Source organism: Argentina silus (genome assembly GCF_951799395.1).
Source record: "Argentina silus genome assembly, contig: scaffold_296, whole genome shotgun sequence".
NCBI lineage: Eukaryota > Metazoa > Chordata > Actinopteri > Argentiniformes > Argentinidae > Argentina > Argentina silus.
Window position 1 is genome coordinate 2501 of NW_028152921.1, and position 12551 is coordinate 15051.

General features: G+C 44.7%; 3 protein-coding genes across 3 annotated transcripts in view; 1 reads left to right on the plus strand and 2 right to left on the minus strand.

The window, feature by feature from the left end:
* Positions 1-4162, plus strand: part of LOC310824531 (arf-GAP with GTPase, ANK repeat and PH domain-containing protein 1-like) — a gene marked incomplete at its 5' end in the record, with an annotated part of 6373 nt that extends 2211 nt beyond the window's left edge. Inside the window, 3 exons of the mRNA XM_083697790.1 lie at positions 328-550; positions 889-1195; positions 1424-4162. Of these exons, the coding sequence (XP_083553916.1) occupies positions 328-550; positions 889-1195; positions 1424-1705 (812 nt within the window). The remainder of the gene's footprint in view (positions 1-327; positions 551-888; positions 1196-1423) is intronic.
* A 938-nt stretch (positions 4163-5100) lies between these two features.
* On the minus strand, positions 5101-11728 carry LOC310824536 (atypical chemokine receptor 2-like). Its single transcript, XM_083697796.1, has 3 exons — positions 11363-11728; positions 10379-11193; positions 5101-6842 (listed from the first exon to the last, which is right to left on the minus strand). The coding sequence occupies exons 1-3, from the start codon at positions 11624-11626 to the stop codon at positions 5957-5959; spliced, it is 1965 nt and encodes a 654-aa protein (XP_083553922.1). The 5' UTR covers positions 11627-11728; the 3' UTR covers positions 5101-5956.
* Positions 6879-7735, minus strand: LOC310824534 (G-protein coupled receptor 182-like). Its single transcript, XM_083697794.1, has one exon. The coding sequence runs from the start codon at positions 7375-7377 to the stop codon at positions 7093-7095; it is 285 nt and encodes a 94-aa protein (XP_083553920.1). The 5' UTR covers positions 7378-7735; the 3' UTR covers positions 6879-7092.
* Positions 11729-12551: the final 823 nt, after the last annotated feature.

Here is a 12551-nt window from a genome sequence, read left to right on the forward strand (position 1 = left end):
TAACCTCCTATCTACTGTGGTAACCTCCTATCTACTGTGGTAACCTCCTAACTACTCCTATCTACTGTGGTAACCTCCTAACTACTCCTATCTACTGTGCATCCGTACTCAAACTAATACTGTATACTAATACTGTAAAACCTGTCCTGCGGGTTGGAGTCAATTCTCTCAACATCATCAATTCACTTTCTATTCATGAATGAATTCAGAAAATATTACTGGAGACAAAAATAACACTTTCTTGAATTGCAATTTCAATTCATCTTATGAACTGACTGAAGTGAATTGGATTTGAGCCTGACCCTGAAGCCCTTTGTCCTCTCCCAGACCCGACATGGGCCAGTCTGAACCTGGGGGCTCTGATCTGCATCGAGTGCTCAGGGATCCACCGGAACCTGGGCACCCACCTGTCGCGTGTGCGTTCCCTGGACCTGGACGACCTGCCGCGCGAGCTCACCCTGGTGCTCAGCGCCATCGGCAACCACCTGGCCAACAGCATCTGGGAGGGACGCACCCTGGGCCGCCGAAAACCCAGGCCTGATGCCACCCGGTGAGTAGAGGCTAATGGAGGCGGAAATCAGAGGCGGAAATCAGAGGACGGGCTCATCACACATGTTTGATACCATTCCTCATTCCATTCCATGCATTACAATGAGCCCGTCCTCCGATCTCTACCTCCACCAGCCTCCGCTGTACACTACCCAGCGGTAGGCTGAATGGGACTGGGCTTACAGGATGAACAGTTGAAGTAGAAGGGGAGGCAGTTGCATTGGTGGTAAAAGTATAAGTAGTGGGAGGAGCTGTAAAGGTGTCTGACAGGTCACACACCTGCCTGTGTTCACACATGCTGTTCCCATAGTAACTCTGGCTGTTCTTCTCTGGTCCCAGAGAGGAGCGGGAGACGTGGATCCGGGCCAAGTATGAGCAGAGGCTGTTTGTGGCGCTGCTCCCCCCTCTCACCCCCAGCGAGGGGTCAGAGGGCACACTGTCTGGCCGTCTGCTGTGGGCGGTGATGGAGCATGACCTCGCAGGACTGCTCCTCCTCCTGGCCCACAGCACCAAGGAGGACATCAACGCTCCCCCGGCCCTCCAGGCCCACACGCCCAGCTCTCCTCTCGCCCCCCAGCCACCTGGCTCCGCCCTCCACGCTGCCTGCCAGCTCGCTGACGTGGTCATGACACAGCTCCTAGTCTGGGTGAGAGAATGTCCCTCTCCCTCTCGCTTTTCTATTTTTTTGTCTCCTCTTTTCTTGAATTTCATGTCATGGTTTTTCCATGCCACTGTAGTCTAAGGACAGTATGTACAACAGCTAGTAATGTAGAGAGAACGATACATCATTTTTAAAAATGTATTTTCTCATGCCCCTTCTCTCTCTTTCTCTCTCTCTCTCTCTCTCTGTCTCTCTTTTTCTCCATGGTTGCAGTATGGCAGTGATGTGAGGTGTCGGGACACCCAGGGGCAGACAGCGCTGACACTGGCCCGCTACGCTGGCAGTCAGGAGTGTGCTGACATCCTCCTGCAGTATGGTTGCCCCAATGAGCCCGCCCCCTCAGTTGCGACCACGCCCAGCCTCTCGGTCGCGACCACACCCAGCCTCTCTGTTGCCACGACACCAAGCCTATCGGTCGCCACGACACCCAGCCTCTCCCGCAAGAGCAGTGCTGCCAGCCTCAGCCGCAGCAGCTCCAGAAGGGCAGTGTCATAACCTACTCAATTTGACCCCTCTCCTCTTAAATTGTGTCGTGTCTACTTATTCTTTCTAAGTTCTTTTCACTTTGGACTTTACATTTAGTACTGAGCTTGAAAAGACAACAAATCCACATCTTAGTTGATGAATAGAGAACAAGGCAAGTTATTCCACAGTTATGTTTCTTCACATCGTGGAGAGAGAGAGAGAGAGAGAGAGAGTGTGTGTGTGTGTGTGTGTGTGTGTGTGTGTGTGTGTGTGTGTGTGTGCGCGCGTGCATGCGTGCGTGCGCGGCTGTGCGCGGCTGTGTGTGTGTGTGCATGTGTGTGTGCGTGTGTCAATATGTATGTCAGAGTGGCTCTAGTGGAAGCAGGTGGCCTCACAGTGTCCTCTGAAAGGCACCCATAAACTCTCAACAGGACATAGTCACAGACCAGCAGGACTGAATGAACAAGCAGCCAACACTGTTACTCCAAAGCCAGAGGGTAGAGCCATGTTTGTTGGGCTCACTCTTACCTGGCTGTGAGTTTGTGTGAGGGAAGGTACTACTTAGTGGGTTAATATGTCCCTGCCACGCCGCTGACAAAGACACTGACTACACTCACAGTCTGCCAGACCAGGCACAACACAGCTCTGTGGGAACTTTGACCTTCCAAATCAAGGTGAGCTCTGCCACCCCTGCCCTGGGCTTCACAGACAGAGAGGCAGGCAGAGGGCCAAAGCCAACTGTTGTCCTGTGTGCCGACTATCTGATATCTTTCAATCCACAGGGCTGAACAAACGAACTAGAGGATAAGAACTGCAATAATTGGAATAATTGGACTACTCGACTAACAGACTATGAATGTTTCTGTCTCTCCTGTCCTATCTCTATAGTGTACTTGGAGCCCCATGATAATAGACTGTGTGAAGATGGTCACTCTTGTTAGAGTGCCAGTTTGTTAATTGAGAACATTCCTCATCAGCTTCCATGGTTAGGTTGACTTGAAGTAGTGCAGCTTAACTCAGAATGCAGCTGATATGAACCTGCATTTATTTCCCTTCTACGATGACAATAGAGAGATGATGTGATCTCACTCAATCCTCTAAACGAGGGTGAATTACTCAAACAGAAACACAACAGTGGAGCCAAGACCAACAAAGCCAGGCGCCCAGCCAGAGCGATTACAACTATTGACCACTGTAAACCGAGTCACTGTACCACAGTAGAACAAAACTATCAGTTATATTGAAAAATGCCCAACTGAGATGTAATTGTCAGATGGATAGGATTTGTATTTTAAAAATAAGTCAAAATAATTGTATAGAAATACATACAAGTATATGAAATCGCTATTATTACAATAATTGTCATAGTTATTAATATTGACAAGTACTTCATGTTCAAGATTGTTATTGTATGTTCTGAGGTTTGTATGGTAGATTATTGTTTGTAATACACACAGGGGTTACTCTGAGCTGTTACTCTGAGCTGTTCACAGGGGTTACTCTGAGCTGTTCAAAGATTCAGAACTGTGACAGATTTGGTGATTTTGGCAGTCAGTCTCAACTTGCTTATCCCCCGTCACCACTTCGACATCGTGTGTGTGTGTGTGTGTGTGTGTGTGTGTGTGTGTGTGTGTGTGTGTGTGTGTGTGTGTGTGTGTGTGTGTGTGTGTGTGTGTGTGTGTGTGTGCGCGTGTGCTTTAGAAATGAGCAACACTGGATTTAATTAGTCTAGGCTGTCGTATATGGATGAGTGCATCAACCCTTAAAGAGAGAATGATTCCCACCTGAGCAGTAGCTCATTCTCCTCTAGTATTTTAGTTCAACAGTGTTACTGCCAGACATGCCATTTTAGTCTAAACAGATGAAATGCCTTGAGTTTGATTGAATGTATTGCAAATGTTGCATAATTCCACACTCCACATTTGAGTTCCAAGCTTTTCTTACATTTACTTGACATAAGTGATTCAGCTTTTGAATGTTTTGGTGCACTGCCACACCTCCAAAAGAAAAGGGGTTTAAAACCAAAACGATCAAACTTCATTTATGAATATAATTCCAACTGTACAAATGGATCACTGGTAAAGGAAACATTGCTGACATCATTGAATCAGACGTGTAAATCATTTGCCTTGAGAATGACATGTTTGCAAGTGGTCGCAATGTAAAGTAACACAAGGACCATGTTGCGTGAATACTGGGACTACATACAAACATGAATCTTTTTTTTTTCTTTTTTTTTTACTGTAACTGAAAATGAAAAATCGCAAATGACTGTATGTGTCTGTAAGTTATGTAAGCTTCTCTTTTGTTTTGCGTTGTTTTTCTACTCATGTAAATGATTCATGAAATGACAGCTGTCAAACATTACTGTCCAACCTGTGATGTTTTATTTATAGATTTGGGGGGTATTTCATATTTTAATGTAAAACCTTTACCTGCTTAAAAAAAGGAAAGAAAGGGAAAACAGCAGCATACAACAAAGAAACAATAAACCATTTCATTATATGTTTTGGTATTTATGTCATTTGTCAATGTACTGACATTGAGAGACATACTGTGCAAAGGTGTGTGTGTGTGTGTGTGTGTGTGTGTGTGTGTGTGTGTGTGTGTGTGTGTGTGTGTGAGATAGAGAGAGAGAGAGAGATGTTTGTATTGAATAGACAAAGGAATGTGAAATGTTCATTGCCAGTTTTTGCCAGGGGGAGGCAGCATGTACTGTAGTTTGTGATACAGGACCAGGCAGAACAGATCAATGGAGATTTCTGCAGTGTTGCAGGCCACAGGGAATGACAATAATCCATACAGTATTAGCTCATCCCTTCATGTCCTACAGTATCCTTTCCATGTCCTTTCAATGTCCTATCCATGTCCTATCCTTTCCATGTCCCAACCTTTCTATGTCCTAACCTTTCTATGTCCTATCCTTTGCATGTCCTATCTTTTCCATATCCTATCCTTTCCATGTCCTAACCTTTGCATGTCCTAACCTTTCTATGTCCCAACCTTTCCATGTCCTAACCTTTCTATGTCCTATGCTTTCCATGTCCTATGCTTTCCATGTCCTAACCTTTCCATGTCCTATCCTTTCCATGTCCTATCCATGTCCTATGCTTTCCATGTCCTATCCTTTCCATGTCCTAACCTTTCCATGTCCTAACCTTTCCATGTCCTATCATGATAGGACATGGAATAAAGGTCTTTGAGCATGGTATGATGTGCCAACGACTGTATCATGTACAGTAAGCGAGTGCAGTGGCCGGCCTAATGGGGTACCCCTATTGTGCAGTGGCCGGCCTAACGGGGTAGCCCTATTGTGCAGTGGCCGGCCTAACGGGGTACCCCTATTGTCTTGGTGTAGAGAGATTCCCCACAGAAAAGTAGGGGCAGCCCTCTGTGCAGGTCACATTGACTTTTTATTGTTAAGATCAATCTTTATTTTCTTATATTTAAAAGCAGCATTACATACATTTGGAGCTTAATTGATTTGTTTACATATGAAGACAAACACCACAAAAAAGATAATGTCATATATATCAATAACACATTGATGCAGGTTTGTTTTTAAGTTTTGCTACTGTATGGCAGTAACACAGACACATCAGTAACAGACACAGACACATCAGTAACAGACACAGACACATCAGTAACAGACACATGAGACTGGATTGTTATTTAAAGTCAAATGTTATTGCAATTAGTTTGACAAAAGATATAATATTAGATAGTGTAGGCTACTACATATCTTTGCTCGTTAATAGGGCCCTGAGTTTTTCAATACCACAACATTGTAGTGGATGTGATGTGGAACCACCCTCCCATAATGAGAACACAATTTGACCAGGAAAAACTCAGGCCCTTATCATTAATCCAGTAAGGAATGTTGGAAATTAGGGAACATTTTGAATATAAATTCTATAAATTAATAAATGTAGAATTTCAACTGTAATTCAAACTAATTTGACTACACTACAGTATGATTCTGTAGCCACTTTGAGTTTGTGAGGATGTCTTCAGCTGATGTTTCCACTTGATCCCAGCATTCCTCAGCATATTTATGGATGCATGGACATGGAAAATATTCCCTCCCTGGAACTTTCCTGCCACTGGGAGGCCTTTTACAACACCAACGACAAACCAAAAAAACAGGAAGTGCATGGCAGAGGAAAAGGAAGTGACCGCTAGGCCATCCCATCATTCACATTCTTTGGAGACACAGCATGGCAAAGGGACTTTCCAATACAGTTTGGAGTTATGTTTCCCCCTCAAGGGTAGCTCCCTCTCCTAAGGCTCCACATCTGAATGGCTGGTGCTGGTGTCACTCATCTCATTGGCCTTCTTACTGGCCCGCGTGCCCCCTTTCCCCCCACCCTCTACGCTGTTGCTGTTGTTTTCAGCCTGCCCCCCGGCGACGGCCTCTCTCGGCAGATGGTGCGCCACAGCGGCGACAAGTTTACGGCGGAAAGTCTTGCTGAGAAAGTTGTAGAGGATGGGGTTGGCCACACAGTGGATGAGTGACAGGCTCTGGACAACAGCGTAGAAGAAGTAGATCTCCTCCACCACCCTGCAGCTCAGCACTCTGGGGTCCAGATCGTCCACCAGCAACAGCAGCATGACTATGTGGAAGGGCAGCCAGCACAGCACAAACATCAGTGAGTACAGATGCACCAGCCATAACCCACTCTGGCCCCCTCGGCTCCGGGCCTCAGGACACGCCCGCACCGCCCGCAGCGTCAGCAGGTTAAAGGTCACGATGATGGACGCGGGAACCACAAACTGGAGGATCAGGAAGAGGAAGGTGAGGGCAGCGAACCAGTTGACAAAGTTGTGCTCTGGGTAGATGTAGCAGCCTGGCTCATCCCACTCCAGCACTCGGACATGGACATTCTCCAGCAGGCCCAGGAAAAAGGAAATGACCCACAGAGCCCCACACAGCACAGCCCTCTTGCGCTGCTCTGCACGCCCCCAGGGCCTAGGCTCTGTCCGCACCACAGCCAGGTAGCGCTCCACCGTCATGTAGGCCAGGAAGAAGGAGCTGCTGTAGAAGCTGATGACGCAGATGAGGTTGGTGAAGCGGCAGAGGAAGTGGCCCCACACCCAAACATTGTCCATCATGACCTGAGATGAGAGAGATGAGATATAAAAAAATAAATAAGATACGCTTTTATTTCTATTTCAAATTTAAAAGACGGAAACATAAAGAACATGGAGGGGGGATCATCACAGTCATGCCACAGATATTTACAACGTTGGAGTAATCGATAAAACAGAATGGAAAAAGTATCACGTCAGTAAAACGTGCCTCCAACAGAAGGGATTTGCTTTATTCAAAACATGCCTATCAGTTATGACAGAAACCTCCATAACATGTACAAGACTGTGGATCATCACAGGGTGTCACAAGACAATACAGCTCATGGTCACAAACTTGCCTCCAGCATGAAGAAAGGTGTTATGATCATGACCATGAGGTCGGAGATGGCCACGTTGAGCACACAGAAGAGCACGCCATTGCGGCTGTTGCGCCGGCGCCAGTTGACCCACACCACCAGACTGTTGAGTATCAGACCGCCCATGAAGACCAGCAGGTAGAGCACGAAGAGAGAGATGCGGCGGGATGAGTCCTCCAAATTAGTGTGACACTCACTGATGAACCAGACCAGGTCTGTGTAGTTGATATGAGAGTGGTTGTAGAGGTTGTCCATGACCTGTGGGGAAAACAGAATACAGGACCATTACAGAAACACCGTAGTGGGTAACCAAGGGGTCGGCAGTTGTGTGAGAAGCCAATTTCCAATGTCCAAAACCTCACTGTGGACATCACCATGCAGGAAAGGATGTTTGGATTGCATCTGAGGACTTGAAATAACATTCCTTTCCAAATAATACCTGTATCTCATCCTGCAGCTTTGAGTGTCATGCAGCAGTTCCAGAACTGACTGAGTAAATGTCTTTGCCTCAGGGAGACAATCAGAGGAAGTAAAAAACAGAGTAAGTCCGATCCAGATTAAATCAGGCCAGTGGGTATGACTGTCATACATTTGTAAAACATATAAAACTGCAATCCTGTGATACATATATGCATGTCCTATATAGTTGAAAATGTTCTTTCACACAATAAAGTTATGTGCACACAATTACTTAGGAATCAGCATTTTAGTAAAGTAATTATTGATGGAGCTGAAAATGAGCATTTCATGAATTACTAGATCATATTGTAATGTAGGGAGACAGGATAAGGTTGTCACTGTTTTTTTTTTTTAACTCTTACCTTTACATTATTTAATTCCTCAATATCTCACATAACAAAACTTAAAAATGATCTCATGAAGAGATTGGTATTCATAGCTTTACACATGACAATAAGCCCTGACCTGGGGTAGATTGGTTGTGGTTCTGGTTTCATAAATGGTAGAAACACAAAAACTTGAAACAAGAACTGATGTATCAATCTGAATGAGTCTTTATTCAATAACTGTAAGACTGTATTTGTTAAACAGCGAACTTAAAACCACATGAATTAACCTAACAACATGAATATATACTTTTATATATTAGATTATACATCAGATTGTTGCTCTTCCCTCCCTTTTTACATTTTAGTTTTAGGACATCCCAGCAAATAAATGTAAAAAAAAAAATCTGTTAATGAAAAACATAACATTTTGCCTCATCTCAAAGTGTTGGTATGTTGACAGGCACAACATCAATGATTTCTGATCTATACACTTTTTTTGTTTAGTTTTTTTTCACTAAGGGCTTTAATAAATAATGTAGACCAAAAAGTAAAATTATGGTTCTAAGAAGGAAAAATGAGCTTCATGTAGCTTTGTTTTTGGTGTTCTATCCCCAAATGAAGAAATAGGTGCAAACTTAGCACCTGGCGTAAACACTTGGTAAATCACTGTGAGCACAGTTAGCATAGCTCTCCCGCAAAGTACTTTGTTGACGTTTACCTGAGAAAGAAAAAATGTAAATCGCTCACAACTGACATTTCTGGCCCTCTTTCTCCATTCAGAGAAGGGAAGAGAAGACTCAAGTGACTTACCGACCCTTAGCAGCAGTGAGCCAAAGATGAGGAGATCCAGAAAGAAAAAGAGAAGAGCGCTGCAATTGTAGACTGCGACTGAAAGATCAGAGTACAGGCTTGATGAGCAGCAGAGTCTCAGTCCCTTGCTTTCCCTGGCTCTACCTCTATTTGTATCTGCATGGTCGCTGCCCTCTTACAAGAACAAGCCTCCAGGTTAAATTCCCTCTCCGTGTCTACACCCCCAGCACTGAGTCAGCACCATCCAGCTGGAGGAGAGGACAGGATATCCTCACTGGAGTAGAGGAGGAGGGGATGAGGACGAGCAGACCACTGTTACGGGATGATAAAAAAAAAAAGGCCAGAATTGCACAAAAAAAAGGCACTTTTTTGACCACCCTCCCACCTAAACAACCATAGAACCACCCAACCCACCACACACACCCACACACCCACACCCACACCCACCCACCCACCCACATCATCTTAGGGATTATGGCTGATAATAGTTCACGATCATTATGAGATGATATAAGACACAATGCAGATATCAATGCTAATGACAAGTTTAATGTAATGCATTATAACTGCATACTGTACACTCAAACAGTTAGTTCTACAGTAATTAATGTGTTACCGTTATGGGAATTCTATGGTAACCAGCTTCCCCCTAATCCTTGGTTTTGGAGGCAGTTATCATAGACTTCATATACAGTAACTCAGTGGCAGTCACATTTACCAAGTGTACTGCCACATATCCAAAAGAACATGGATTAAAAACCAACAAACTTCATTTATCTTTATTGAATCTTCAAATTAAGAACATAAAACAAGACAACAAACTTCAGTCTTGAATATAACTCAAGTGTACAAATTGATTATTAGTAATGGTTAATATGTGGCTCGTTCCAGAAAGATTTAAGATAGTTAAGGAAAGCCTTTTAGAGTATGTGCTAATGTGTGAAAATACTTTATTTGGCCCTTTATTGAGGGTTAAAAGTTGTAATCTTGTATAAAAGCAGCATGACATTCAAAAGGAATGAAGGACAGTGATTGAAATAATTTGTTTTCATGTTCAGCAATATTGAAAAACATTAGACTATCGTTATTTAGTACAGAAGTGAAGCAACAAGGTTTAAAGAGGACACAACTTTGGACACAAGTTTGGCTTCAATGAGAACCGTTGGAAGTCCAAATTTAAAAACTTCTTGACCCTATGGATTAAGGTGATATATTACAGTCTATAAAGCCAGCCATTACCAAGTGGTATTCCAACCCAGGCCCATTACAAACATCATATATATTATTTTAACCACCAGAAATGATATTCAAGTTAATTTCATTGATAAAAAGGCTCAAACATCATAACCAAGTCCTGCCAATAGACTGCTGTGCCAGCACTGAGTAACATCAATTCTCATTCGAGATCTCGACCATGATTCAGCCGTTCCTTTACATCAGTGTTCATAGAGGCAGAACGTAACTTTCATGCCACTTGAGGGCTGTTTGTTACGCCAACAGCTAACTGAAAGTACAAGAAAACAGGAAGTGCATGGCAGAGGAAGGAAGCCATTCCATCATTTACATTCTTTGGAGAGACATCAAGGCTAAGGGCCTTTTCAATATAGTTTGGATTAGTTTGTATTTCTCCTCTTAAAGACAGTCCCTATCATTAAGACGACACATTTGATTGGCTAGTGCTGGTGTCACTCATCTCCCGTCCCCTTTTACTGTCCCCTGTGCCTCCTTTTCCACCCTCTGCTTTCTTGCCATGGTTCTCAGCCCCTAACTCGGTGACAGCCTCTCCTGGCAGGTGGCTTGACACCGCAGCAACAAGGCTGCCGCGGAAACTCCTGCTGAGGAAGTTGTAGATGATGGGATTGGCCACGCAGTGGATGAGTGACAGGCACTTGATGAAATCGTAGGAGAAGTAAAGGTGCTGAACGACTCTGCAGTTCAGCACTCCAGGGTGCAACTCCATCACCAGGAACAGCAGCATGACTATGTGGTAGGGCAGCCAGCACAGCATAAACACAAGTGAGTAGAGATGCACCAGCCATAATCCACCATGGCCCCGGACCTCAGGACATGCCCGCACCGCCCGCAGCGTCAGCAGGTTAAAGGTCACGATGATGGCCACAGGACCCACAAACTGGAAGATCAGGAAGAGGGAGGTGAGGGCAACAGTCCAGTGAATATAGCTGTGCTCTAGGTAGAGGTAGCAACCTGGCTCATCCCACTCCAGCACTCGGACATGGACATTCTCCAGCAGGCCCAGGAAAAAGGAAATGACCCACAGAGCCCCACACAACACAGCCCTCTTGCGCTGCTCTGCACGCCCCCAGGGCCTAGGCTCTGTCCGCACCACAGCCAGATAGCGCTCCACCGTCATGTAGGCCAGGAAGAAGGAGCTGCTGTAGACGTTGACGATGTCAATGAGTTTGGAGAAGCGGCAGAGGAAGCTGCCCCACACCCAAACACTGTCCATGATGTTCTAAGATAAGATATTTTGTAAGATTACTTCTCATTGTCTTTTTCAACAGAAATAGATTTGCTTTATTCAAAACATGCTTATCAAAAGACAGAAACCTACATAACATGTACAAGACTGTGGATCATCACGGGGTATCACGAGACAATACAGATCATGGTCACAAACTTGCCTCCAGCATGAAGACAGGTGTTATGATCATGACCATCAGGTCGGAGATGGCCACGTTGAGCACACAGAAGAGCACGCCATTGCGGCTGTTGCGCCGGCGCCAGTTGACCCACACCACCAGACTGTTGAGTATCAGACCGCCCATGAAGACCAGGAGGTAGAGCACGAATAGAGAGATGCGGCGGGATGTTTTGTCCAAATGAACGTGACACTCCTCCATGTAGTCTGTGTAGTTGACAGAAGAGATGTTGTGGTTGACGTCCATGACCTGTGGGAAAAAAAGACCATCACAGTAGCACAATAGCGGAACTTGGTTTAGTAAAACATTTACATCTGGAAAATCTCCACTGCCAACCTCAAGCTGCAGGTGTAAAATGTCCTTCAATACAGATACGTGTGTGTGTGTGTGTGTGTGTGTGTGTGTGTCTGTCTTGCAGTCTGTGTGTGTTTGTATGTGTGTGTGTGTGTGTGAGTGTGTGTCTGTCTGTCTGTCTGTCTGTCTTGCTGTATATCTGTATGTCTGTGGACATGACTGTTAGTAAACGTAAAATCAGTCTGTATCTCGATGGAAAGGTTACTTCTGTACTGTAGACATTTTACTGTAGACAATTAGATAGGAATCTAAGTTATGGTGAATTAATATTGATGGCATTATCAGACTGTATTGTACCTGGCTAGTCTACCTGAGAAAGAAGTCATGTAAGTTATTGAACATGAAACTCCTGGTCCTCCTGTTCTAGGAGTGAAGGAGAGATGTGATGGGGAGAGAGAACAGCATGTCTTACCTTTAACAGCAATGAACCTAGGTAGGATAAAATCAGCAGAGAGATGGAGATGAGCACGGCACCTAGGGGCAGCCAATGAGGGATCAAAGTGCAGGCTTGCAATGTCCCAGTAGAAAGGCTTTCCCTGGCTCTAGCTCTATTTGTATCTTATGGTTGCTGTCATACAAGAAGAAGCCTCCCAGTTAGTCTAAAGTCCCTCCCCATGTCCACACCCCCAGTCAGAGTCAGCACTATCCAGCTGGAGGAGAGGACAGGATATCCTCACTGGAGTAGAGGAGGATGGTAGGAGTGGGTGTACAGTGGGGGACAGTGCTTGGACCCCTAAAAATATGAAAAATATTTAAAAATACAGTACATGTAAGATGAAGTCATGTAAAAACTGCACTTAACTGTGTCATTCATATC